General features: G+C 49.0%; 11 protein-coding genes across 11 annotated transcripts; 5 read left to right on the top strand and 6 right to left on the bottom strand.

Moving 5' to 3' along the window:
- Positions 1–1,394: 1,394 nt before the first annotated feature.
- On the top strand, positions 1,395–4,856 carry LACBIDRAFT_292149 (uncharacterized protein; the record flags this gene model as incomplete). The annotated part of the gene is made up of 7 exons (XM_001874680.1): positions 1,395–1,537; positions 1,593–1,703; positions 1,762–2,266; positions 2,315–2,556; positions 2,613–2,772; positions 2,829–3,903; positions 3,958–4,856. The coding sequence occupies 7 exons, from the start codon at positions 1,395–1,397 to the stop codon at positions 4,653–4,655; spliced, it is 2,934 nt and encodes a 977-aa protein (XP_001874715.1). The 3' UTR covers positions 4,656–4,856.
- A 57-nt stretch (positions 4,857–4,913) lies between these two features.
- Positions 4,914–6,851, top strand: LACBIDRAFT_305700 (uncharacterized protein; the record flags this gene model as incomplete). Its single annotated transcript, XM_001874681.1, has 12 exons — positions 4,914–4,964; positions 5,015–5,077; positions 5,126–5,311; positions 5,359–5,446; positions 5,500–5,601; positions 5,657–5,735; positions 5,787–6,059; positions 6,112–6,233; positions 6,287–6,366; positions 6,424–6,474; positions 6,530–6,658; positions 6,714–6,851. The coding sequence occupies 12 exons, from the start codon at positions 4,914–4,916 to the stop codon at positions 6,849–6,851; spliced, it is 1,362 nt and encodes a 453-aa protein (XP_001874716.1).
- Positions 6,852–6,886: 35 nt separating this feature from the next.
- On the top strand, positions 6,887–7,450 carry LACBIDRAFT_305701 (uncharacterized protein; the record flags this gene model as incomplete). Its single annotated transcript, XM_001874682.1, has 1 exon — positions 6,887–7,450. Exon 1 carries the CDS (start codon positions 6,905–6,907, stop codon positions 7,448–7,450), a length of 546 nt encoding a protein of 181 aa, XP_001874717.1. The 5' UTR covers positions 6,887–6,904.
- A 135-nt stretch (positions 7,451–7,585) lies between these two features.
- On the bottom strand, positions 7,586–8,559 carry LACBIDRAFT_244601 (uncharacterized protein; the record flags this gene model as incomplete). The annotated part of the gene is made up of 4 exons (XM_001875250.1): positions 7,586–7,728; positions 7,783–8,122; positions 8,156–8,282; positions 8,339–8,559. 4 exons carry the CDS (start codon positions 8,557–8,559, stop codon positions 7,586–7,588), a joined length of 831 nt encoding a protein of 276 aa, XP_001875285.1.
- An 80-nt stretch (positions 8,560–8,639) lies between these two features.
- On the top strand, positions 8,640–10,027 carry LACBIDRAFT_305703 (uncharacterized protein; the record flags this gene model as incomplete). Its single annotated transcript, XM_001874683.1, has 4 exons — positions 8,640–9,405; positions 9,458–9,514; positions 9,580–9,797; positions 9,863–10,027. 4 exons carry the CDS (start codon positions 8,640–8,642, stop codon positions 10,025–10,027), a joined length of 1,206 nt encoding a protein of 401 aa, XP_001874718.1.
- Positions 10,028–13,380: 3,353 nt separating this feature from the next.
- LACBIDRAFT_163053 (uncharacterized protein) lies at positions 13,381–13,677 on the bottom strand (the record flags this gene model as incomplete). The annotated part of the gene is made up of 1 exon (XM_001875251.1): positions 13,381–13,677. A coding segment is annotated over one exon (297 nt), but the record flags the coding sequence as incomplete, so codon positions are not given.
- A 1,561-nt stretch (positions 13,678–15,238) lies between these two features.
- On the bottom strand, positions 15,239–15,682 carry LACBIDRAFT_305706 (uncharacterized protein; the record flags this gene model as incomplete). The annotated part of the gene is made up of 4 exons (XM_001875252.1): positions 15,239–15,427; positions 15,484–15,503; positions 15,558–15,590; positions 15,646–15,682. The coding sequence occupies 4 exons, from the start codon at positions 15,680–15,682 to the stop codon at positions 15,239–15,241; spliced, it is 279 nt and encodes a 92-aa protein (XP_001875287.1).
- A 556-nt stretch (positions 15,683–16,238) lies between these two features.
- Positions 16,239–18,028, bottom strand: LACBIDRAFT_243952 (uncharacterized protein; the record flags this gene model as incomplete). The annotated part of the gene is made up of 8 exons (XM_001875253.1): positions 16,239–16,571; positions 16,621–16,692; positions 16,765–16,909; positions 16,956–17,072; positions 17,184–17,223; positions 17,359–17,508; positions 17,559–17,680; positions 17,730–18,028. 8 exons carry the CDS (start codon positions 18,026–18,028, stop codon positions 16,239–16,241), a joined length of 1,278 nt encoding a protein of 425 aa, XP_001875288.1.
- A 159-nt stretch (positions 18,029–18,187) lies between these two features.
- LACBIDRAFT_187569 (uncharacterized protein) lies at positions 18,188–22,684 on the top strand (the record flags this gene model as incomplete). The annotated part of the gene is given in 10 exon segments (XM_001874684.1): positions 18,188–18,280; positions 18,330–19,497; positions 19,555–19,984; positions 19,997–20,493; positions 20,539–20,840; positions 20,893–21,115; positions 21,166–22,199; positions 22,250–22,324; positions 22,378–22,541; positions 22,594–22,684. The coding sequence occupies 10 exon segments, from the start codon at positions 18,188–18,190 to the stop codon at positions 22,631–22,633; spliced, it is 4,026 nt and encodes a 1,341-aa protein (XP_001874719.1). The 3' UTR covers positions 22,634–22,684.
- On the bottom strand, positions 22,656–23,707 carry LACBIDRAFT_305709 (uncharacterized protein). Its single transcript, XM_001875254.1, has 2 exons — positions 23,488–23,707; positions 22,656–23,429 (listed from the first exon to the last, which is right to left on the bottom strand). The coding sequence occupies exons 1-2, from the start codon at positions 23,693–23,695 to the stop codon at positions 22,738–22,740; spliced, it is 900 nt and encodes a 299-aa protein (XP_001875289.1). The 5' UTR covers positions 23,696–23,707; the 3' UTR covers positions 22,656–22,737.
- A 69-nt stretch (positions 23,708–23,776) lies between these two features.
- LACBIDRAFT_305710 (uncharacterized protein) lies at positions 23,777–24,112 on the bottom strand (the record flags this gene model as incomplete). The annotated part of the gene is made up of 4 exons (XM_001875255.1): positions 23,777–23,818; positions 23,872–23,966; positions 24,015–24,054; positions 24,107–24,112. The coding sequence occupies 4 exons, from the start codon at positions 24,110–24,112 to the stop codon at positions 23,777–23,779; spliced, it is 183 nt and encodes a 60-aa protein (XP_001875290.1).
- Between the last annotated feature and the right edge of the window lie 251 nt (positions 24,113–24,363).

Consider the following 24,363-nt stretch of genomic DNA (forward strand, 5'->3'; position numbering starts at 1 on the left):
ACATGCTTGGAAGTGACCCTGTATCTCCTCTGGCGTGGCGCTGTAGTCAACCTAAGGAAAAAAGAAAACAACGTCAGAGAAGATGATCATGAATTGACCAGCATGACCCACTCACGTTTCCAACGTAAACACTCCGGTTGTCTGCTTGAGATTTATCCTCCTCTGTCTCCATCGGCACTCCATCGTCATCACCATTATTGCTGGCCTGCTCAGCTGCAGCCTGAAGCTCTCGCAGCTTCTTTGCTTCCCGTTCCATTTCCTCGACCCTCTGTTTCATGAGCATAATCTCCTGCAAAAAAAATTATATCCTCAAACAAGGAAGGAAAAGAGGGGGAATACCTTCGATTCTGCTTCTTCCCCGTCATCAACGATAGAGTCGCCGCCGCCGTTCGCGGGTGGTTGTGTTGTTTCGACGTCAGCCATGCGAGCACAAATTGAATGATGTTCCTGTGTTTGGCTTCAATTGCGTTAGGTATAAACAACCATCACGTGCATTACACAACTTGCAGCCAACTACAGACAAATTCACTTTGGGACTCATCAGAATTGGTAGATACTTAGATCTACTTTATCAATTCTAACGAGAAGAATTTCCAGAAATGATGATTTAATATACCAATGAACTCCTTTTGTTCCCCCCCATGTAGTGTGATATGTGCAGTGGGGACTGGACATGTTTTTTCGCCTCGATCATCTGTGGCCTTTTTCATTTCAAGTAAAAGCGAGTTCTTCGGAAAGATCAGCATGCACTTTTCATTCTGACCAGTATGGGTACATCACGGCGCCGCACACTCCAAAAGAGTCACGAGTAAGTACTCCGTGCGGAAAATGGCTTATTGTATCTGAGTACATACTCCATCTCAGTGAGTCATGCCAATTTCCACAAATTTGACCGATGTCCTCTTGAAGTAACGCCGGTTTTCCGCATCCAAGGCAATGCTGATTATTCAGATACTGACGTCAAGCTGGCGAAGCGAAGCGCCAGACAAGGACGGGCCCCGGCTACATAAGAGATGTGTGTATGTATGCGGGATTGCAGGGACGAGTTAGATGGATGTTCACCGCAATTTCAAGCGCTCCGAGTGACGCTGTAGCTCATATGCCACAAAATATAAGCACCGTAGGATAAGAAAGCGTCTATCGATTTGGGTCCAATGGCCACGCGACACATCTCAAATATATCCATTGCACACGAGGACCAAGCCTATAAAACCCCAAGCAGTCCAAGCACAGGTTTCTTGACAACGCCGCTTCCCAGCGCATCTCTTGCATTCAAGAATCCAACAAGGAATCCATCCATTTTCTGGATCTGCCAAGCTTCTGCAATCTACCGATCTAGAATTCGCACGTGGTCTGACCCTTTCACCCCTTATTTTTGTCTTACCACCACCACAATGGCCAAGGGCGAAGATTCCTCGTCGGCGCTACACAGTAGCAAGAAGAAGCGCATCGACGACGATACAATGGCTCCTGATGTTGGTCAGAAACCAATCCAGTTACAACGGAGACGGGTGTGGAGGGCATGCGAAAGTTGCCGGTATGAAGCCAGCTTTCCTCTCATCTCTGCCTGCGATAACGCCACTTCCTTCCAGGCGTAAGAAGATTAAATGTGACGGATGCGAACCTACTTGCTCCCAGTGCTCCATGTCCGGCTCCCAGTGCACTTGGCTACAGACAAAAGACAGGGCTGCTCTAAGTCGGCAGTGCGTTGATAACTTTTCCTTATTACCTATCTTTGTATGAATCATGCTTGGTTTTCAGTTATGTGCAAGAACTTGAAGCTCGACTCCTTCACATGGAGTCCTTATTCTCGCAGATTGCGCCTGTTCTTGAACAGATTGGCCCCTCCGCCAACAACATTGTTGCTTCATCCGTAGCGGCCGGCGCCGCCACCATCGTATCAGAAATGCCAGCGCCACCTATCTCCAACCTCCCCTCCTCTGTACCAAAAGTTCCCTCTTCAGAGCCTGACAGCAATCCCAGTCTAGACGATGATTTCAGCGAATCGTTTGGTCAATTGGCTCTGGATGAGTATGGCCACGCGCGATGGATCGGCAGTTCATCGACCATGTCTCTCATTCAGTCATTCAGAGCTTTGACCACATCTCCCCTACATAGGGTATCACCCATGGAGGAGGATCCACATGCCCCTGGACCCAGCGTCAACAAACTGTACTTCCCAGCGGCCGTCTTTTTTGGCAAGATACATGCACTTCCTGGTCCAGAGGAGGTAGAGTATCCAGAGCGTGACCTTGCAGATAAGCTGGTGAGTGATCGACCATCCCATCTTGCGCTTGATGCTGAACATTTTCAGGTCCAAGCTTATTTCGCTCGATTCCATTTCCTGATGCCCGTTATCGACAAACCATCATTTCTCCGGCGTTACGAGAATATCATGGACAACACTCACGATCATGTTCTTGCTCGGAATGAAACCGCGTTTCTCTCTCTGGTTTTCGCTGTGTTCGCTTGTGGTGCTCATCTGGTCAATGACCCACGTTTGACTACATCGGAGCGTAACGATGATGGTGGAATGGGCATGGTCTACTATGAGCGGTATGTTTGTCTTGATTCATAGACGTAGTCCTACATTCAGAACTCGCAAACCACAGTGCTCTAATGCTTCAGTACATTAGCCATGCCAGCATACAAGTTGAGCATGTGCAATGTTTCATTTTAATGTCTTCATTCCTATGCTCTGTCAACTGCCTTCCACAAGCATGGTTACTTGTTGGGCAAGCCGTTCGAGCTGGCCAAGATTTAGGACTCCACGTCAGTGGCTCTGGCTCTTCATTATTCTACGCCCTCATCACTAATTGTGAATGCAGCGTTCGCCACGTCGACTCACCATCACTTCAATCGAGAAAGAAGCTCGAAGAAAGATTTGGTGGGGTGTCTACACTCTGGATCGCATGCTTGCCCTTGCCTTAGGTCGTCCGCTGGGCATCAATGATTCGGACTGCGATGTCGAACTCCCCATCGATGTAGACGATGAACATCTACCCGAATACTTCTCGATCGCAGGAGCGACAATGCCTCGACGGCAGTTTTCCCTGATGACAGGATCGATCTCCCTGATCAAGTTGTACGAGATAGGGGGTCGCGTCCTCAGACAGGTTTATGCTCTGGAAATTTGCAAAGATCAACTCGAACCTGAGCGGAAGGTTGAGTTGCAACGCATGGTTGAATCTCTGGACAACGAACTGACCAGGTGGTGCGACGAGCTCCCAGCTGTTTTCAAGTCACAACCCGAAACAGATGAACAAGTTTCTATGGGCGCGGTCCTGTGCAGTCATTATTATTCCGTTTTAACAACCCTTCACCGGAATCTCCTACCTGTCAAACGAGATCAGCCTGTGACAGCGAAATCGACGATGAAGGCAGTTTCGTCCGCTCGCTCGTGCATTCGACTTGCCCCTTCCATGAAACACGTTGTGCCTCCCTCTCACCACCTTGCCTTCTTTATTCAACACCTTTTCAGCTCCGCTGTGATTGTGCTTTTGTATGCAATGCATTCCCCAGAACCTCGTGCTGCATCCGCTGCTATGGAAGAAGCCAAAAGCACCCTTGCTGCACTTGAATCGTGGGAGGGTCAGTGGCCAGGTGCACGCAAGTGCAAAGAGCTGCTCATTGAACTTATCAATACTGCCAGCCAGGCTATAAAGCAAGGTGCCGAGGGCAAGCCATCTGGGCCGCCTCCTCAACTTTCTACTGTTGCGCCATCTGCAATAGCTCCTCTTCGGTCAGAACGTCGGCGGTCTGTGACGATTGCGACGTCAGCAGTCGGTTCTTCAACCTCTAACCGTGTCACGAAAGGGAGATCGAGGAGAAATCAGTCACGTGATCCAAGCACCTCGACTTCTTCTCGTAGATTGGCTGCTGTATCACCATATCGTACCGATTGTAAGTATAAAATTGCTGCCGTCTGCCTATGGAACTGACATTCTACTTTGACAGCTCAACGAGCAAGGTCCACTTCACGGAAGAGAGGATACGACGAGCCTGAGGGCGTTGAACGTCCAGTAGCCCCTTTTTATCAGTCCTTTTCCAGTCCAACATCAGCTCGTGGTGGGTCCAGTCCCCACAGCTCACCTGCTTCTGTGAATCTTCCGTCGCCTGCTATGCCAGCCCTCGATCAACCCCAGGAATCCAGCCCTCGACTTGCCCCAGGAAGCAACTACGCATTTGCCACACCTATGTCTCCAGGACACGCACCATCACCTTCGGGCTATGAGTTCGACTACAATATGCAGCCCCATACACTTACGCAGTCCAACCTCCATCAATGGAATGGTAATGGCGAGCACGGCGGAATGGATGTTTATTCTCCGACATCGCAAGACACCGCAATGTACAACAACCCCTATGGAGCATATAACTCGTTGGAAGGTGGTTACAGTGGTTATGATCCTACAACGGAGTTGAGTGGGACTATATCTGGTCTATCGACGACCCCACCGTCTGCTTCCTTCGCTGCGCCCGGCCTTCCATTCCGCGGGCTGGACTACATTAGGAATTATAACCCAGGAGGATATACCACAAGTGATCAGGACTCATTGTGGCACAGTTATGATCCAGGCGCATTTGGATACGACCCAGACCTGCCTTTTACCCTCGGGGACATATCATCCGAAGCTCACGACGGCAATCGTTGAGGACTTTTATTTCTTTAGAAGATTGTACCCTTTGCTTTGTATCAATATGCCCATGACTTCTCTGTACTTTTATCTTAGCCCCTATACTAGTACTTCCTCAGTGGATGTCAGAAAAGATCTCGTTTTACGGAATACTTTAATTTGACGGGGTTGTATTAGACGCATCATTACACGGTCCGGCTATCGTTAATTGCCGCCTTCTCCCCATTTATAACTCGAGGTCTTCAAGTTGTCCTCACTGCCATTCTATCATCAACCATGGCCCCCCATCCTGTCATTGAGTACACCTCTGAATCATCATGGGCAATGGTAGTTTTTCCTCTCAACCCCATCCAACACAGTGCTCATCGTTCTGGTAGATTGAGGACAAGTTTTCCCCCTATGCCAAGGAGACGCTAGCAAAGCTCATTAAGTTCATGGAGGTGCGTTTGTCCCCAGTAGACTCACGCGTCTTTACATTTCCTTGTTAGGACGAAGTTTTCCCTGCAGTCCGAGTTGCTCATGCTCAGATACCGACCGACCCAGAGAGGCGTTGGAAGACTATCGTCCCCATCATTGCTGAACTGAAGGAGAAAGCTAAAAAGCTGGGACTTTGGAATCTTTTCCTTAGCAAGGCCCACTATCCCGAGCATGGCGTACCCCTCACTAACCTCGAGGTACGTGTTTGGGCATCTGGTATCAACCTCAACTAAGTTGCCCACAGTATGCCGTCATGGCTGAAATCCTGGGTCGAGCTGGACATATGGGTCCCGAGGCCGTAAACTGCGCTGCACCGGATACTGGCAATATGGGTGAGCTATCAACATAGGTGACCCGAAGAAATATTATCTAACGGCGGCTACAGAGGTCTTGGCTCGTTATGGCTCTCCTGAACAACAAAAGAAGTGGCTCGTCCCTCTTTTGAACGGTGACATTCGTTCAGCGTTTGCGATGACGGAGAAGGGCGGTATGTGCCGAATTTCTCAAAGTCATTTACTTAGTTCTGATCACCGCACCAACAGTCGCGTCATCGGATGCAACGAACATCCGCACTTCATTAAGAAGAGAGGGTGATGAAATTGTCATCAATGGCCATAAGTGGTATGTTGCAACCTGAATGTTCGTTGATTTATCGCTGACCGTTTTTTCTAGGTGGATCAGTGGTGCCGGAGATCCACGCACAAAACTCCATCTTGTGATGGGGAAGAGCGACCCAACCAACAAGAACCACTATAACCAACAGAGTGTTGTGATTGTCCCAGCTGACGCACCTGGTGTAACAGTTGTCCGTCCCATGCACGTCTTCGGCTATGATGACGCTCCTGAAGGGCACTGCGAAGTCATCTACGAGAATGTCCGAGTGCCTTTGGGCAACTTGGTTTTGGGTTGGGGTAGGGGCTTTGAAATCATCCAAGGCCGCCTCGGGTATATAATTTGGTGTTCTACCAACTATCAATGTCGCTGACGAAGATTACAGACCTGGCCGCATCCATCACTGCATGCGCTCTATCGGCGCGGCTCAGGCATCTCTAGATCTCATGCTCGAGCGAGTGACTGACCCCGGTCGCAAAACCTTTGGAAAGTACCTTTATGAGCATGGTGGGTAGCCCTCACGCAATTTATGCTCAAGCGACTGACAGCAGGTTATCAAGGGACGGTGATTGCTGACATTGCCAAATCTCGGGCTGAAATCGAGAGCGCAAGGCTCCTCGTTTTGAGTGCCGCCTTGCAGGTAAATACCCGACTAAACGTTTATCCATGGTTTCTGACTGCTGTGTTGTATCTGTAGATCGACAAGTACAAGGCCAAGGGAGCTCTGAAAGAAATCGGCATTGCGAAAGTTCGTAAATTATCCGAATCTCTCATACATTTTGACTGAACTATCCATAAACCAGTTTGTAGTGCCTGAAATGGCGTTGACCGTCATTGACCGGGCAATCCAAGCCTTTGGTGCTGAGGGTGTTTCTCAAGACCAAGAACTTGCTGGACGGTGGGCAGGCCTCCGTACTCTTCGCATTGCCGATGTACGTGTCGTGGAATAACTGTAGTAAAAGCACTGACGTGACGACCTACTTTTAGGGTCCCGACGCGGTTCATATTCAGCAAGTGGGACAACGGGAACTCAGGCGGGCACCTGGGCTTGTGAAAAAGGCTGCCGAGAGAAAGAGGAAGGAAGGAGTACTGATGGAGAAAGCTGGAATTAAAGGACACCTATAAGCTATAACACGCGTTATTTATCATTGTTATAAATTATCTTTTCTGTGACCACCATGTCGTTGCAAAGTTGTGTACGACGTCGGATATCCGTGCTCAAACGAAATTTCTCATCGGACACCTCCTCAAAATCCCTTCCCAATGTTCTGTCGCATCGTTCCCTTCCTTCTGCAAAAATGCGAGCCCTCATATCCCTCTACCACCAATCAGAGACCTTTATCACGCCAGAGGACCTTGGAGAGCGAATTGATGCAACTTTCGCGTCAGAGGATCCGAACGACCTACTGCCGGCAACTGCTGATGTCACCTTTACGAGCCTGAAAGACAAGGTTATGGACTTGCGTGAAGCACCGAAAATGAGCCAGTGGAATCCACACGCCAACACCACTCGTCCCACGCTAGTGGCAGGCAAGTGGAGTCAAATTAGGCGACGAAGAGAGTTGAAGATCATCGAGGCGCTTTATGGTGTGGATGTGACTCATTCGGGCAATGTGATGCCTGGGTTGGAGGTTCTGGAAGAATCAGCGGAGACGCTGATGAAAAACGATAGGGAAGACAAGGAGCGCGAAGAGGAGGAACTGGAAGCGGCGGATAGAAGATGAACGTCGTACGTGATTGTCTCGATTATCTTTCCATAATGCTCATTGCAATGTGCGCTCCAATAGCTATTCGACGACATCCATGTTATTTAGCCTTTGTTTTCCACTTAATGAACCCATTACCGCTAAACCCCAAAACTAGTTTGTGAGGCCCAACGCTCGAGGTAAGGTCTCTTCACATGGACCCAAGAAGAGATAGTCGGCGTCGCGATCTCCTTTGCTTCGGTCCAAGTTGAAGACAGCTACTTTTCCACCTCGGTCTTGAACTTCCGCTGCGTAACCTGCGGCTGGGTATACCTGCGGATCACAGTCAGTGTTTTTAGCGACAGAGGCACAAGTCGAAGGTCTTGCCGTGGAGGATGTTCCAACCACTAAGCAAAGATCGGCCTTTGCAGCAATTTCGTCAATCTCGTCCAGTTTATGTGGCATTTCACCGAACCATACTACACCCGGTCGAGCGAGAGAACCACACTTGGCGCAGCGTGGAAGAGAAGTGATGGGAATTTCTGGGTCGAGGTCTCCTGCTGCTACGTGAGCTTCCGTTCCGGCGAGACCTTCACAGATGGGTGAACTGGTGTTGAATTCAACATGATCGCAGTCGCGGGAAGTGCACAAGACGTCAAAGAGCCTGCCATGTATCTCAATGAGACGTGGCTGCTCATCGGCAGCGGGGGGCTCGTTGGCTTGAATCTGCTTATCGGCGATGACACTCAACCCGTCAACATTTTGGGTGATGAGGGTAAAGGTGGATTCTGGGGCGATCTGATGCCTGATAGAAGGGAGAGAGAATGAAGAGAGGGCGATATGGGCAGGATTTGGTTGAGCTTTCAAAGCGCTAGATGGGGTTGGATGAGATACGGAGCAAATGATTTAAAAATGAAGAATGCTGACGCCTCTCTTCGATAGTGGTAGAATTGCCATACGAGAGATGGGTTTTTGCTAAAACCTTCTGGGGTTGCAAGAGACATGGCGTTGTACTTTCTCCACATTCCTCCAGCACCTCTGAAGGTGGGTATCCCCGAGGCAGCAGAGAGACCTGCTCCTGCCACTGCTATAATATTCTTGGAGGAACGCAAGAGGTCATGAAAGGCATTGATATCAGAGGAAGGCATTATGGTATAAATAATAGAATATCTAATCAGATTATTTAACTACTAATAGTATTACCATTCATTCCTATCTCCTTCCCCTCATGTACTCCTTTAGAAAATTGCAGGCCATAGTCTTGGGCCACGCCGACGACTGCGACCATGACCACGAAAAAGACGCTCTTTGCAGCACCCTGAAAGCCTCAGACGTACCCGTTTCTTTGGCGGACTGTCGGTCATGTTCCGACCCCTGTGACTTGGGTGGGTATTTTGCGAACTTGCTCTCGTTATCTGATAACGAACACGTTCTTCTTCAAAAGGACACCATGAAGCTTATCCTCGCCGCTTCGACATCGACATGGACACTCAAATGCTGGGCTCTGTCAAGCCGTACCACCGCCAGGTATATTTTGGTCTCTCCTCTTTCAATCGCCCAACTCCATACCATCCAGATCGTCATTTCCACAGGCCGCTCAGATTGGGAACGCGAGGTCACTGAAGCAACGGGTTCTCTCGCAGCTTACATGCTTCAGGTCTCTACAAGTTCAAATTTGAACACTCCAAAACCCTCATCTCCTCCGTCCAATGGGAAATCTTCCTCTTCATCAACTGGCCTGTTCAATCCCTCACAGTCAACAAGGACATCAATATTAAACGGCAGCCACAACACACTATGCCATGAAGAAGATCACGAAACCGTCCTCATTTTCCCCGACTTCAAAGTGGCTTCGGAGGTCCGACGTTCCATGCAAGGTGCCCAGGATCTGTGGGATAGCTCCGTCGCCCCGGGGATCGGCCGCGGTGGTGCGTTCCTGGAAAAAAGCACACTTAGGACCTGGGTATTACCGTACGCTTGTGTGATCCTCTTGTGTCAGTCCCATACTTTTCTCTTTCACGTTCATTTTTCTCATTAATCAGTCAGGTTCTCATAAAAAACGGGATAATAGGTGTGGAATTGCTGCACCCAAACTGGAACACGGTCGGTATCTAATACCTGTTTTTGACCTCGGCAATTGCCCACATTGAGTCATCTGCCTCGATTAGCCTTCATCACATCATTAGAATCTCAAGGATGGGACGCCGTCAAGCATGTGGAGTGTCCTTCTTTGACCATGGGGCCTCCGTTGGAGGAAATGGACGTCACTCCAGAAGAGCGAGAGGAGAACATTGCATCACATCTCCGGGACAGCACGGAATCTAAACGTGCTCTCATCATCAAGACCTCACATGTCGGCGGGCACAAGTACGCCGGTAACTGCATCGTGCGTGTTTCACGGTTTTAGGTTTCCTCAATTGATTCCGCCGGCTCCCTCACGTTTCACCCCAGATTTACACACCCTCAGGTTCCGGCGTTTGGTATGGCCGCGTCACACCGCACGACGTCGACTCCATTGTGGAAAACACCATCATCAAGGGTCTCGTTTTACCGCCCCTCCTACGGGGAGGTTTGAATCTCTCAAGACCCAACTGCAAGAGCCTCAACGACTGGTAACCATAGACCGCAATGGACGACCCCTTATTTATTTTGCTATCGCATACTGTATGTTTGGATTGTTAGCCTTAATTTTTTTTCCTCTCCAGGAAGGATGTAAATCGTCCATAAGGTCGCACGAGAATCGCCATTATTAAAGTATATATTATAGAGGTTCAATGGGTACAAGTAGCAAACGGGCCATATTTACACTTTACAACTTACATACCTAAAATGTCACATCAAAGGGGGAGTAGGTACATGGGGGTACTGTCTGCATGCAGTGATGATGGGTGCAAGGATAGATAGATATTACACGAGGCCACCGGCCGTTATTTAGGGGCGTGGCGTCTTGAAAAGATATTCATGTCATGTCGTCGTCCAACGAGCTAAACCCGAGGCCCTTCCGTCGCGCGTTTGCATACCTTCCGGCGCTCTTCCCAAAGTCTTCAAACTCATCTTCCGTCGTCACATCTGGAATCTCTTCGTCATCGACAGCTTCCTCATCCTTATCCTTCTTCGCAAGCGCATTCACCATCGGCGCGATCACGCTCTCTCCGCCCGAGTAAGTGAACCCTCTGAAATTCTCTTGCACGCTGTTCGTCAGCGGGCTACCCAACAACTCTCTCCTCATCTTCTTGGGCTTGATCTGAATGCCTTTGGAGGAGGATGTGTACGATGATCCGTTGGTAATGGAACTTAGTGGTTTGCCTGCCGGTCGTTCACTGCCTAATGGGCCATTTGGCGTATGAACGGTGGTGCCGATCGATTGCGATACCCATGCCTCGGAAGGGTCTTCCTCGTCCAAGTCCATGTCCACAACGCCAACGTCCCGCATGTCGGCAGAGGTAAACTCGGGGTCAAAGTTGCTGGTCGATTCGTCCGATTCGACAACGGGTTTGAATGGCGGCGTGACTTGTTTAAGAGAGAGTGCTTCCCAGTCGATGTTGCTGAAAAACGGATGTTCTTTGAGTTCGGCCGCGTCTCGTTGAGCGCCTAAGCGATGCTTCGGGTTTCGATTCAAAAGCTGTTCGGAGCCGATTAGTTTTTAATTGCATTTTTTTGGTCTTTTCGCAATATTTACCCCTTTCACAAATTGTTTCCCATCTTCGTTGATAACGCCTTTTGGAAATCGAATTTTGCCAAAGCAAATGTTCTTGTACATCTGTTGGGTGTCCTCCGCGTAAAACGGGCTCCAGCCGCAGCACATTTCAAAAAGGAGCACTCCTAGAGACCAAAAGTCGACGATTTTGGAATATCCCTGTTCGTCTAGCAAAATTTCCGGAGCAAGGTACTCTGTTGTACCGCAAAACGTTGTCGTAAGTTCATCAGGTCGTAAATCAGCTTTGGAGAGACCAAAGTCGCAGAGTGCAACATGGCCTGTCGCGTCCAGGAGAATATTCTCTGGCTTGAGATCACTATCATACAGAGATGATGAAAAAAGAAAAAGTGTCAAAAAAAGACATGCGCACCGGTATACAATATTATATTTGTGCAGGTGCTCCAAGGCCAAGATCAACTCGGCAATGTAAAATTTGGCGCGATCCTCGTTAAATCTCGTCTCGCGTTGCAAGTGCCAGAACAGTTCACCGCCGCTCTTGAAATCTGTCACCAAGTAGAGATCGGTGTCCGTTTGGAAACTAAATTTGAGGCCGACGAGGAACGGTGACTCCAAAGAACGTTGCAAAATCTTGCGCTCTCCGATGGTATGCGCGACCTCCTTCTTGGCAACAATCTCCTTCTTTGACAGGACCTTCATGGCATAAATGCGCTTAGTGTCCTTTTTTCGGACCTGAAAGACCTTGCCGAAGGTGCCTCGACCGATAAGCTTGAGAAATTCGAAATCGCGCGGGGTAAGTGCCCGTTTCGTCTAGCAAGCTATCAGGTGACGTGAGAAAAAAAAGTGATGGCATCGATGCGTACCTTGTATTGCTCATAGGTGATTTGGACACGCATTTCCCCACTCACCACTTCGTCTTCAAACGGCCGGAGCCTAATGAATAAATCAGTTGTTGGATAGCCAAGGTATGAGGGGAAAAACTCACTTGTACCATTGGTCGACGGTGTGGTCGTGAACTAGAGCAGGTTTAATTTGAACTGTGCCCAGAAAACCCTGGTCCGAGACTGCGCGATCGTAAACGTTGAAAGTAATAAGCGATTCTTCCGATGTGACATCACTAGTAAAAAGGTTAGTGAGCTAAAAGATGAGTAAAGAACAGAGCCTACAAGGAGACTTCATGTTTCCAGACTGGATTGTGAGCAGAGAGACGACCAAAGAGGCCGTTGGGGGCACCGCCTATGGGTGGCAAAGAAGACTTTGGTGCAACGGAGGAAGATGGTGAGGGGTTTGTTGAACTGGCTCTGCTTCCCTTCTTGCTCGCGTCGAGAGCGGCAGCTTTGGAACCGATCGCGCCTAATGCTGATACTGCGTTGGAAGAAGGCTGACGAGATATAGCGGTTCCTTTAACCTCCTTGTCTGTCTCGTCCGTTGGATCTCGGCTGACAAACTCGTTCTGCTCGAACTGGACGACTACATAAGGGCGGGCGTGCATGGTGCGAACATTGAGGGCTCTAGCTTGAATCAATTTGACATGAATCTGGCCCTTTGAAGCCGTTGTTTGTGGTGGAGTTGAAGGGGAGGAAGTGATAATGGAAGCGAGGGACTTGTTTCTATTACCTGGGGGTGGTTGCTGCATATTAAAGACGGGAGCATGAAGAGAGAGCTGAGTAGTTGGCTGAGCAGCAGGAAAACCGCCGAGTGAGGAAGTGCCAGTGGGCGTGAGATCCGATGTGACCGATCCGCCGCCGCCATAAGCCGAGGAGGCGAGAGCTGCAGAAGGAATAAATGGCGAGTTGGCTGCGAGCAGTGGATGAGTTGTTGGAGTTGAAGGACCTGGACTAGGGACATAGGTGTGATGTAAAGTTGTTGGATGATGGTGGTGGTGGTCAAAGGGGTTCTTTTCAGCTCGAGGAGTGAGCTGGTTATTATCTCCTGGCCAGAGTCTAATCATGGTCCAGTGGAAAAAAGAAATAGTAGGATGAATTGCAAGATTGTGTCGATGATGACGGGAAGAACACGGCGGCGGGAGTATCTGCATAATTACAGCTGACGATCTGTATGTATTGTGTTATATAGTCGCGGCAAGCTTCGCTCTAGTCCAATTCAAAGTCTTCAACGCGCTTCCTACTATCAATCCAAGCAATAGCGTTTTTCGCGATAGCTTCCAACCTAATCGATCTGTTCTTTTTCCATATCAGCGTTCCATCCCTTTTTGACAGTCCATCCACTTACACACTCCACAGAACACAGCTCCAGTTCCCAATGCTGCACCAATCTCTTTGCACTCACCCCACCCTAGACGCTCCATTCCTTCTTCTATCCCTACCCACCCCAACCCCATTAGTCCCAGCTTACTGGCATCCACTCCCGCTCCCTTCAGTCCACCAAGTATCACCTTGTAGTTCTTCGTCTTGTTGTAAAAGTACCACCCTTGCACTGTAGTCGGCGGTCGGTGAGCATTCTCTGCAAGGAAACGCAACGACGTCGCCCGTCCTCCCCGCATCAACCCAATCGCAATACCCACTATGATCGCTGTCCCAGGTACTATCACCAACCGTGGTGGCACATTGAGGTGGATCTGCCGCCTAGGAGCCACTTCGTCGTCGCCGTTCCCTTGCAACATTTTACAGTCATGTGATCGTATCTCGGTCCGATATATCCTTTGTCCGGTCCGCGAAAAACCCTCGTTTGCTCTTCCCTTCTCGCCGATCGTGTTCCAGCCCTTGAATTAAAGAACTAGCTCTCTATTAGCGCCGCCGTTTGACGTCCCTTTCCACGGTGGCGACCACCCCAGAATGCAGCTACACCCAATTGTGCAACAAGATAGGCACAGCCAGCCATCTTTCCCCGACCTCCTCGCGGCGTAAACGCCTCAATCGAACGTATCAGAGAATGCCATTACGCCACACTTTGAATAGAATCCATTACTTCAACGCTTGACTCTCTGCTACTCTCCTTCAGGACATCGAGCTCGTATTCCAGCCCCTGAGTCCTCGCGACACCTGTCGCAAACTGCAGAGACACAGTCCTAGCCCTTCCTACTTCCTCGGAACCGCTTGATCTTCCCGCGGTCGCCGTCTCTAAAGGCATATTACACATCCCTCTTGGGTGATGGAACGCGTCACATAGGTTGAGGACCAGTCTGCATGCAAGGGTAATCGTCATGGAATAAGCAAACACGGATGGTATGCTCCAGTAGCGAGGCTGCATCAACGTTAGCCTCGGGTACCAATAAACAACCGCAAGATAGCACACATTGACAGTTAACCATGCAACGGCGGTTACAGTATAAAACGCAAAGGCGCTGGTTACCATCATGAGCTCAACAATTTCGAAACACTAGATCGCACATACCACGCAAAATGCCCAAAATTATCTCGCAAAAGGACATGCAACAAGGAGGCCCCTCGCCAGTTCCCAATCTCTAAACAATTTCGATACGCTATGCGCAGCGATAACACGAATAAAAGACACTCAAAAATGAGGATGGGAACCCAAAAGAGGAATATATACGGCGGCGCTGCGATGCGCGTACACATGTGTACTCCCATGCCAAGGTCAGAGTTGGTCACTATAATTCATTAATTAGCGTACACCGCTTCAATTGAATCTTTGTATACCATCATGATGCAAGCCTATGATGGACATGACTTGGAGGGCCGTCACCGCAGCGATCTCGCCCAAGAAGCTGAGAGTTAGGCACAAGGAAACCCTTTCCCCATATAGCGTTCTTATCCGTAGCTGCATGATGACTGTCGGAGAGTATGAGGTCAACCTGGAAGAAGAAAGTAGTAGTGGGTCCTCACATTGACTCGTCCATATTATAAGAACAGCTCCGCCATTTATGATACCGAAACCTATTAAACCTAAAGAAAATAAACTGGATGAGCAGGTTGAGCGGGCGTATCCTTACAACTGTTGGCGGCAGATATTTCAGGTCATTAATAAAAGTTGAGAGAAAGAGTTTTACATACAACTTTGAAGTGAAAAGTTAGCGCTCTAAAAAATTGCGGGTATAATTACACACACCTTTTGACTAATGTTTCTTTCTAAAAATACTGAGGCGGGAACGGTTATATCTCGGAGCACCCTCTTGACAGGTGACGCTCACCCAATGAATCGTAACTATACAAATGAGCGCAGAATACAACGTTCAGAAAAAGCGACGTACATTAAAAGGCCGTCGCCGAAATATCTGCACTGTGAAAGCAAAAGTGAAGTTCAGCCACGCGACGATGCAGGATTTTTTCCCGTACAATTAAAAAGAGGATTTTAGATTTAGACCATCGCTTTGACTTGACGAAACGTTTGAACACGCGCGATAGCTGACAAGGATATCTGCGCACCCATATTAGTTCGGCCTATTACGCCAGGCGTGTCAGAAGCTGCATGAATGAGCTAGCACCGGCATTCTTACCTCGAGATCTAAAGTAATAACTGCCAATGCATCAGCAACTAAAGCCATCCAGTAGGCACTATCAAAAAGCGTACCGTGATCATAAAGAGTAACGACGGTAGCAGCGACTTTGTTGGCGCACAATCAGCCCCCGTGGCCATCCAACAGAAACGAAGAACTTACTTTGCGCATACTGGACGAGAGTATAGTTTTCTTCCATCTGAATTCCCTAGTAACGTGGAGGGACTCACAGAGCATAGTCCTTGGTCGAAACGATGGAAGAAGACCAGAAGACCATATTTTTACTGGAGAACTTTGAGGTGCCATAAGTATGTAACTAATCAGTCCAGACTGACGCCCACAACGACGGCGCCGCTGGGCAGGTCTAACTTGATATGGCCTGCCGTAACACCGCCGGGTGGCCGGCAAGGCTAAATCGATCAAAGGCGTCAATTCTCCTGCGAGAGGAAAGAAATAAGTGGCCTATGAACGTCCACATTGGTTTCCGAAAAAACGTTTTGCAAGCACCCTACCAGAGAGCAAACGAGAGTGTTAACGGGGAGGCAAAACCCTTCAAAACCGGGTCGGGTGCCATTCTAAGGGTGGTGCCTAGAAATCTCGGTCATCACAAACCTCCTTGAAAATGAAGACCTCGATCATTCCGTGAAGTGATCTGCCTTGAACCGATATCTGAGATCTCCCAAGAGAAAATGGACTGGCTTCTGGGCGAGCACATGCATTTATTACAAAGATTACTGTCGTGTTTGGAGAGTCGACTAAAAGGAGGCCTTCGTCCTTGCCACTGACCAAGGGCTGCCAGCCTCGTAGAAATCCATGGGGTAAACACCAACGTCAGATTTTGACTTTCCCCGCTCAGGCGCATCCATCCAACTCGCTGTTTTACCCACTGCTACGGCAGTCTCGTAAGGACTCAACAACGGTCGGTCAAATGCATATCCCCAATCAATGGAGAGACGCGGACACGATGTTTGAATGAATGTCGCTATATGGGGATTGAACAAAGCAAGCTTCGCTGGCGACAGCTCTGAAAGGAGGATCGGTATGTACGGTATCGGCACATCCGAAGCTTCGAGTTGATTCATAATTGCCTGAAAAATGGATTGGTTTATTATAACGACCACAACAACCGAGTAGTACCTGAAGCTGCTTGAAACTTCCTTGCCTGCCCAAGGTTCCGAGAATTACACCCCAGAGAGGGGGCATAGCCTCCTTGGGATTGTGCATGATGCTGAGTCGATCTATTGAAGAAAAGGCTGATATGCTTTTTCTGGCAATCTGCACAGCGCTGTCTCTGACCAACTGCATCTCCCGGTGATCGTATCTTTCACGAGTTAGTTTCTTGGAGTAGGGGTCATAACGAAAAGCGGGGACAGATGGATTTGCGATCATTATTGACTCCAAATGAAATCGGCCATCCCCAAGGTAGCTAGGCAAAAATCAACACCACCCACGACGCGATAAAACGAACATACATCAACGCATCGGTGTTGTCTAGTCGTGGAGCCGTGCATCCCAGGATTTCTCCTGGTGAAAGAGGTTTAGATCTTGGGATGGTGGCGTCGTATCTTCCCGTCCAGTATTTTGGAAAACTCGTCGTCATTGCAGCGTCATTGGTGAACGCAGTTGATCCGTCCACTAGCAATTTAGTGGGGCGATGTGATTTATGGTCCGTTGATTCGTTTGCAAGATCCTCTTTCAACCGTTGGAGAGCAGCTACAAACTGGATGGTTGAAACGAGTGCTAATCTAGTCGGCTGGTGCGGCAACCCTGACTTGTCTTTTACGTCGCTCTCCAAGCCTTCACTTGGTGAAGATGATGGACCCTCTATACGAAGATGCTTGGCCGGTCCGATTTGACTACCAATCGGTATGCGACTGATGGTTTCCTCGTAATCCAATAAAGTCTCGTGGAATGTCTTCTGGTCGTCGGGAAAGTTTGTGCGGATCGTTTGTGCGAGATGGGCAGAGTCAATGCCAACTTCTACAAACACGTAAAGGGACTTGATGGAGGTCTGATCCATAGGAACTAGAATTTCCGGTTGAAGCAGAATTCGAAGGTATGAGTTAGCCACGAACCCAAGCAGCTGTGGCCATAGTGAACCAATAGATCGCAGCCCAAAGCAACGGCGGTGTAATCATCAACGCAGCATGCACCATACGTAACGTCGCCCATGATCACAGTCAACGCGTTAGTGAACCTAGCATACTCAGCTAAATTTAATATATGATGAAGAATCACCTGCGCACCGCTCGATGATATCCGCAATGGTGCAAGCAAACATCTGTAACCCCTCTGGCATTTGCAGAGCGACCATTGAAGCGTTGTTCTTCCTAACATGATGGATGGTTTTATGGATTTCAAAGGAGTAGTTGGAGGGTAGTTGCTTTATCGCGGCATTCAGTTGGTCGTCGAGGAGGATATCTTGAGGAATTTGGTTAGCAAGGATCGGGTGGGTGCCTGGTTTAGATGGCTTTGCGGACTTGCTCCCGACAAAGCGTTTACGGGGCTTGGTAGCGTTTGACTTTTTTGTCGATTCCTCAGTCATGGAAGATTAGATTTAAAATTCTCACGTGATTGTCGCGTCACTATCTGCTTTACAGTAAGTTTACAACTGCTTTAGCTAACAGCCATTAGCAGCTTTCAACTCTACTCCGTATGCCCTTCGGTCCCTCTTCTCAATACTCAATCTCTTCGTAGAAAAACCATGGAGCGGCGTTGTAGAATGCGAGGTTCCTGTGGGAGGAAGAGCATGTTTGGAAAACCACTTCCATGTCCGTATGACGGACCTGCGCTTGAGGTGTGTATCAAATGAACCAGCTATCGTCTGTTTACCAGAAACCTTTCAGCCCGAGGACGACGAAGCACGCGATCTTCTGGTCGACGTATGTGGTTCAGATTTCGCTCAAGGACCAGTCTGTTGTACGTCGGATCAAGTCGAAACCCTCCGTGACAACTTCAACCAGGTGGAAGGCCTAATAGCGGCGTGTCCGGCTTGCCGGAACAACTTCCGCTCATTCTTCTGCACCTTCACATGTTCCCCACACCAGTCAACCTTCCTGAACATAACTTCAACTCAGAAAACCCAGGACGAAAAGGTAGCAGTGAAATCCCTTGACTTTTTTGTCTCAGAGCAGTACGGGACCGGCTTCTTTGACAGCTGCAAGAATGTTCAGGTTGGGACCACCAACGGCTATGCTATGGACCTAATTGGAGGCGGGGCCAAGGACTATTCGTCATTCTTCAAGTTTATGGGCGACGAGAAGTCAATAGGGAGTCCATTCCAAATCGACTTTCCTCACAACACCCCTCCCGAATTTTCATCTCTAAATTCCATACCTCGAAACTGCACAGATGTTGACCTCAGTAGTCGGTGTACATGTATCGACTGTCCAGATGTTTGCCCCACCCTTCCCTATGTGCCACCGCCTGACGGCTCTTCTGCCTGCCATCTTGGCGGCTTATCATGCCTTTCCTTCGTTCTCATCCTCGCCTACGGCCTTGCAGTGCTCAGTTTCTTCATTGGATACGTTGTACAAACGACGATTCGGAGGCGGAGAGAGACGACTTACGAAAGGGTGGCTCTATCTGCTGAGACAGCGTCACCAAGGACGCATACAAGGGGTTTGATTGGCGCTGGTTCTCTTGCTCAGTATTTGGACGAAGATTCCGTTGGCACTCAGTCAGAATCACGCAATCTAGGCCGCGGCGCTTCACTCCTTGATCCCATGGAAACAGTTCAGCCCCGCCAATATCCTCTCAACAATATTCTTCGCCGCTTCTTCTATCGACTAGGAATGCTGACTGCATCTTATCCTTGGTTGACGTTTGCCACAGTGTTCCTCCTTGCTGGGCTTCTCAACATAGGGTGGAAGAAGTTTGAGATCGAGACCGACCCAGTCCGCCTTTGGGTAGCACCCTCTTCCGAGAGTAAACAACAAAAAGAGTACTTTGATGAACATTTCGGACCGTTCTATCGAACCGAACAAATTTTCGTCACAGCAGTCGGAGGTATTGGTGACGCTGAACAGAATTCTTCGTCGGTTGCACGCTCCTTTGGATCTAAACCACCAGTTCTTTCTTGGGACCACTTAAAATATTGGTTCGAGGTTGAAGCTGACATCCGGGCTCTTGTATCCCCCAGTGGCTACAAACTTTCCGATGTATGTTTCAAGCCTGCAGGTCCACGAGGCGCATGTGTCGTTCAATCTATTGCTGCATGGTTTGGCAACGACCTAGATGATTACGATGAAGAGAGCTGGTCAGAACATCTTCTAGAATGTGCCAATAGTCCTGTTGAGTGTCTTCCAGACTTTCAACAACCGCTAGGTCCACACTACGTGTTGGGAGGTGTTCCACGAGAGGCAGACACCCCGTTATACCTCGAAGCTGAAGCAATGGTGGTTACCTACGTTGTATCCGACTCACTAGACTCTGTAACACAAGCCAGAGCTATGGAATGGGAGGAGACATTGCGTTCATACCTTGTTGACTTGAGCGAGAGGTCAGCTGAAAGTGGGTTGGAAATCGCATTTTCAACTGGTATCTCCCTCGAAGAGGAAATCAATAAAAGTACCAACATGGATGTCAAAATTGTTGTCCTGTCATACCTCGCAATGTTCTTCTATGTCTCTCTGACTCTGGGAAGCGGGTCTGCAATACGACAGGAAGATGGCCTTGTGGCATCCCTCATTGAATGTGGACAAAACTTCCCCCGCCTTTTCACTCGATCTAGCGTCTCATCGTCATCCCTTTCCGTAGATTCACGGCCCCCACCTCGCCTCTTCCCGCGGCTACCTCGCTCTCTTTTTGTTGGGTCCAAATTCACACTTGGTCTATTTGGTATCCTTCTTGTAATACTTTCCGTCTCATCTTCTGTGGGCTTCTTCTCCTTCCTTGAAGTCAAGGTTACCCTGATCATTGCCGAAGTAATACCATTTCTCGTCCTTGCTGTTGGAGTCGACAATGTCTTTATCCTGGTCCACGAGCTGGATCGACAGAATCTCTTACACGGTCCCAATGCCGCAGTACCCACTTTCCAAGGCCCCGGCTTCTCAGCGCCCATGTCGCCCACCAATTCATCAAGGTCGCCCTTTGAGTCGACCAATGATGTCGACGCGTCTTCGATGCCTTTATACCTTCCAGCTGAAGAGCGAGTTGGGAGGGCGTTGGCAAAAATGGGGCCATCTATCCTTTTGAGTACCATCACTGAAACGACGGCTTTTGCATTGGGAGCGCTTGTACCCATGCCTGCAGTCCGCAATTTTGCGCTTTATGCCGCTGGAAGCGTCTTCTTGAATGCGACTCTGCAGGTTACAGTTTTCGTCAGTGCTTTGTTGCTCGATCTGAAACGCGTCGAGGTACGTTTCCCCTCCCATTGACATTCCTACTTTACACTGAAAGCTGCCTCAGTCAAGCCGTGTGGACTGTTTGCCGTGCATAAGATTGCCTCCACGAATTACATTGCCTGATGCTCCATTGAGTGGTGGAGGCCTTGGCAGAGTTGCACGATTTATCCGCCGATATTACGCACCATTCTTGCTTAAACCCGTTGTGAAAGGCATTGTTTTGCTTACCTTTGCAGGTGTCTTTGTGGCATCTGTAATATCTATGCAACATATTGAATTAGGTCTAGGTAAGTGTTTTTCCACTTCTTTTACACTCATAACAAACACGTTCTACAAGATCAAAGGCTCGCCTTACCATCTGACTCCTATCTTATTTCATATTTCGACAACCTTGATGCGTACCTCGACATTGGTCCACCTGTTTACTTCGTTGCCAAAGATATCGACGTCACTCAACGTCAAGGCCAACAAACATTGTGTGGTCGATTCACAACGTGCCTTGATACATCTGTTCCTAATCGATTGGAAGGAGAGCGCAAGCGCCCCGAGTCATCTTTCATATCAGAACCCACTGCATCTTGGATAGACGATTTCCTGGGCTGGCTCGATCCTGGGAAAGAAGAATGCTGTCGAGTCCGCAAGGCAGATCCCTCTGTTTTCTGTCGGGAAAGAGATCCTGCCCGCCTCTGCCGACCCTGCTATGAAGGCAAAGAGCCTGCGTGGAACATTACCATGGATGGGTTGCCTGAGGATGGGGAGTTCATGCGATATCTCAGGCAGTGGTGGATTTCGCCAACCACCGAAGAATGTCCTTTGGCTGGCAAGGCATCCTTTGGGACTGCCCTTTCCCTTGATTCTGATAGCGTCGTCGCATCCCATTTCCGCACCTTCCATTCTCCTCTTAAGAGGCAAGCTGACTTCATCAACGCCTTTGCTGCTGCTCACCGAATTGCGGAAGAAATTTCGGAGGAAACTGGGGCAACGGTTTTCCCTTACTCCCTATTCTATGTCTTCTTTGACCAATATGCCCACATCATCGCGATTACACAGGAAGTTCTGGGTCTAGGATTGGCATCGGTCCTCGTCATCATGGCTTTAATGCTTGGTTCATGGAGAACGGGAACGATCGTGACTGGTGTTGTTGCTCTGACTGTGACAACAGTTATGGGTATCATGCCCATTTGGGGCATCAACCTCAATGCCATTAGCTTGGTCAATCTCGTCATATCTCTTGGAATTGCTGTCGAATTCTGTGCGCATGTTGCTCGCGCATTTATGAGCGCTGGAACAGGACTTCCTGTTGATCATCCGTCTGGTCAGAAGGAGCGGGATGAGCGGATGTGGACTGCACTGGTAGACATCGGGCCTTCGGTGAGAAAGCAAGGGTCGAGATTGGTTAACTCATCTAAACCTTTCAATAGGTTCTGTCCGGAATTACTTTTACCAAGCTGATTGGTATGTCCGTGCTCGCGTTGACACGCTCAAGGCTTCTGGAGGTTAGTAGCATTACTCGGACGTTCGTCCCTCTCGTACTCATGACAATCTCAAGATCTATTATTTCCGGATGTGGCTCACGTTGATCATTTCCGGAGCTCTTCATGGCCTTGTTCTACTTCCTGTCGTGCTTAACATAGCGGGAGGATCTGGTTTTCCCCAACAAGAGGCGGACGAAGAATGGATGTCGAATGCAATTAGAAACGACTATGACTATCCGTCCGTGACATTCTGCTATTCCCTCGGTTCGGAACTGACGTTGTTATTGCAGACCTTTCCTCGCAGACGACGATTCTATAGCGAGCGACTAGATATTTATTTGATCATAGAACTCTGTTGGATGGAAAAATATACCATTTTTTGAAAATGAGTAGATAAAAGGATAACGATCAAGAAAGTAAGGAACTAGACTACACTACGACTCTTTGGTGTCCTTTGGAGACCTGGACCTGCTGTCTCTAATATCGTCACGACTGTAGCTTCTTCTTGCTCTGCTCACCGACCGGGAGCGACTCCTGCTGCGGCTATACCTTGAATACGACGAGTATGACATGGACCGGGAGCGAGAGCGGGAAAGCGATCTCGTCCTCGAACGACTGGACCGCACAGAGTAGCTTCGGGACCTGGACCTGCGGGCACGACCATAGCCTCCACGAGAGTAGCTGGGAGAACGCCTCCTAGGTAGCGGCGGTCTCTCTCCTGCAACACGACGAACAGGGGAGCGGGAACGCGAGCGGCTACGGGAACGCCCACGCCTGTACATATCGCGGTCGCGCCCTGGTGGACCGCCTCTCCGACCAAACCCTCTTCCTCTGAAAGAGTCCCTTGGTGGATGTCCATCGGGCCTTCTTCTGTAGGCCAGTGGTGGTGAACGAGAGCGTGTGCGTGAGCGAGAACGAGAGCGGGAGATGGATCGAGGTCTGTCGCGGGCGTTGCGTGGGGGAGGAACACGGCGAGGGGAACGCGAACGGCTGCGGACAGGCAAGTCCGAGAGTGAGACTTGAAGGATGGCGCCGTCTAGCTGACCACCATTCATGTGAGAGGCAGCTTTGTGAGCTGAGGGAGGGTCTGCAAATTCCAAGGCTGCTTTCCCTCTGTTTTGGCCGGCTAATGGAGAAATACAATCAACTCGATGAACGACTAGAGTTATGATAGAGCTACAGACATTTTCCAAAGAGTGGTAGGTCAGTTTTGATGATTTCGCCGTAGAAACCAAAAACAGTTTTGAGGTGAGATTCGACGACGTTGCGTGTCAAATTTGTGATGATGATGACTTTTGCGTCTGGCTTGTCGACTACGGAGTGCTTGTCGACTGGAGAGAGCTTGTCGACGTCCATGTCGGTGACATTGGCTGGAGGAGGTGACGTTGACATGGCAGGTTCAGGACAAGTCAAGGGGACAAGTTCAATCTCATGTATTCCCACAACTCAAAATTAAAAGATGTAAATTATTCTCTACTCCTGAACATATTTATCACGAATATCCTTCCATTGTTTCTAAACCGCAATGGATAAAGACGATATAGCTGGGAGAATAGAATGAGACGTACCCCCTTATTCCAGGTGTCGTAGAACTTGGTGACACCCAAGTCAAAACCAATGCCGAATGCAAAAGCTCCAGCGAATACTGTTGTGACGAATACGCCTGAAAAGACAGTGAGGAAAGGGAGTGAGTGGTAAGTTTGTTCCGTACTATTGCGCTTGAAAATGGCATTGTAGAGAGAGTTGGCAAACTGCATATAGGATTAAATGGAGAGGTGTTGTATAGAATCGAGGAGCACTTACCGCCATGGTTTTGGTTGAGAGGAAGAAGAGATGCCGATGACTTCCGGTCGGAGTTTTTTTACACGAGTTTACTTTCCACCATGTTACGAACTTTGGGAATACTGAAGAGCCCTATTCTCTCTCTGAAAAGACCTATTCTCTCTCTCTCTTTCTCTACTCAGCAGCTTCCTACCAACGACCTTGGCAGTTTTCTTGACAATTATGAGCAACCCCCCGTTGAAAATTCACTCCCTCCTACTGCAGGAGTTAGAGGCTAC

The sequence above is a fragment of the Laccaria bicolor genome, genomic scaffold (assembly GCF_000143565.1).
Source record: "Laccaria bicolor S238N-H82 LACBIscaffold_2 genomic scaffold, whole genome shotgun sequence".
NCBI classification, from domain to species: Eukaryota; Fungi; Basidiomycota; class Agaricomycetes; order Agaricales; family Hydnangiaceae; genus Laccaria; species Laccaria bicolor.

Coding starts and splice junctions, on each gene's coding strand:
- LACBIDRAFT_305709 (XM_001875254.1), bottom strand. CDS start 23,695: ATGTCAACGTCACCTCCTCCAGCCAATGTCACCGACATGGACGTCGAC. Junction 23,430..23,487: donor CCTACCACTCTTTGGAAAAT/GTCTGTAGCTCT, acceptor TTTCTCCATTAG/CCGGCCAAAACAGAGGGAAA.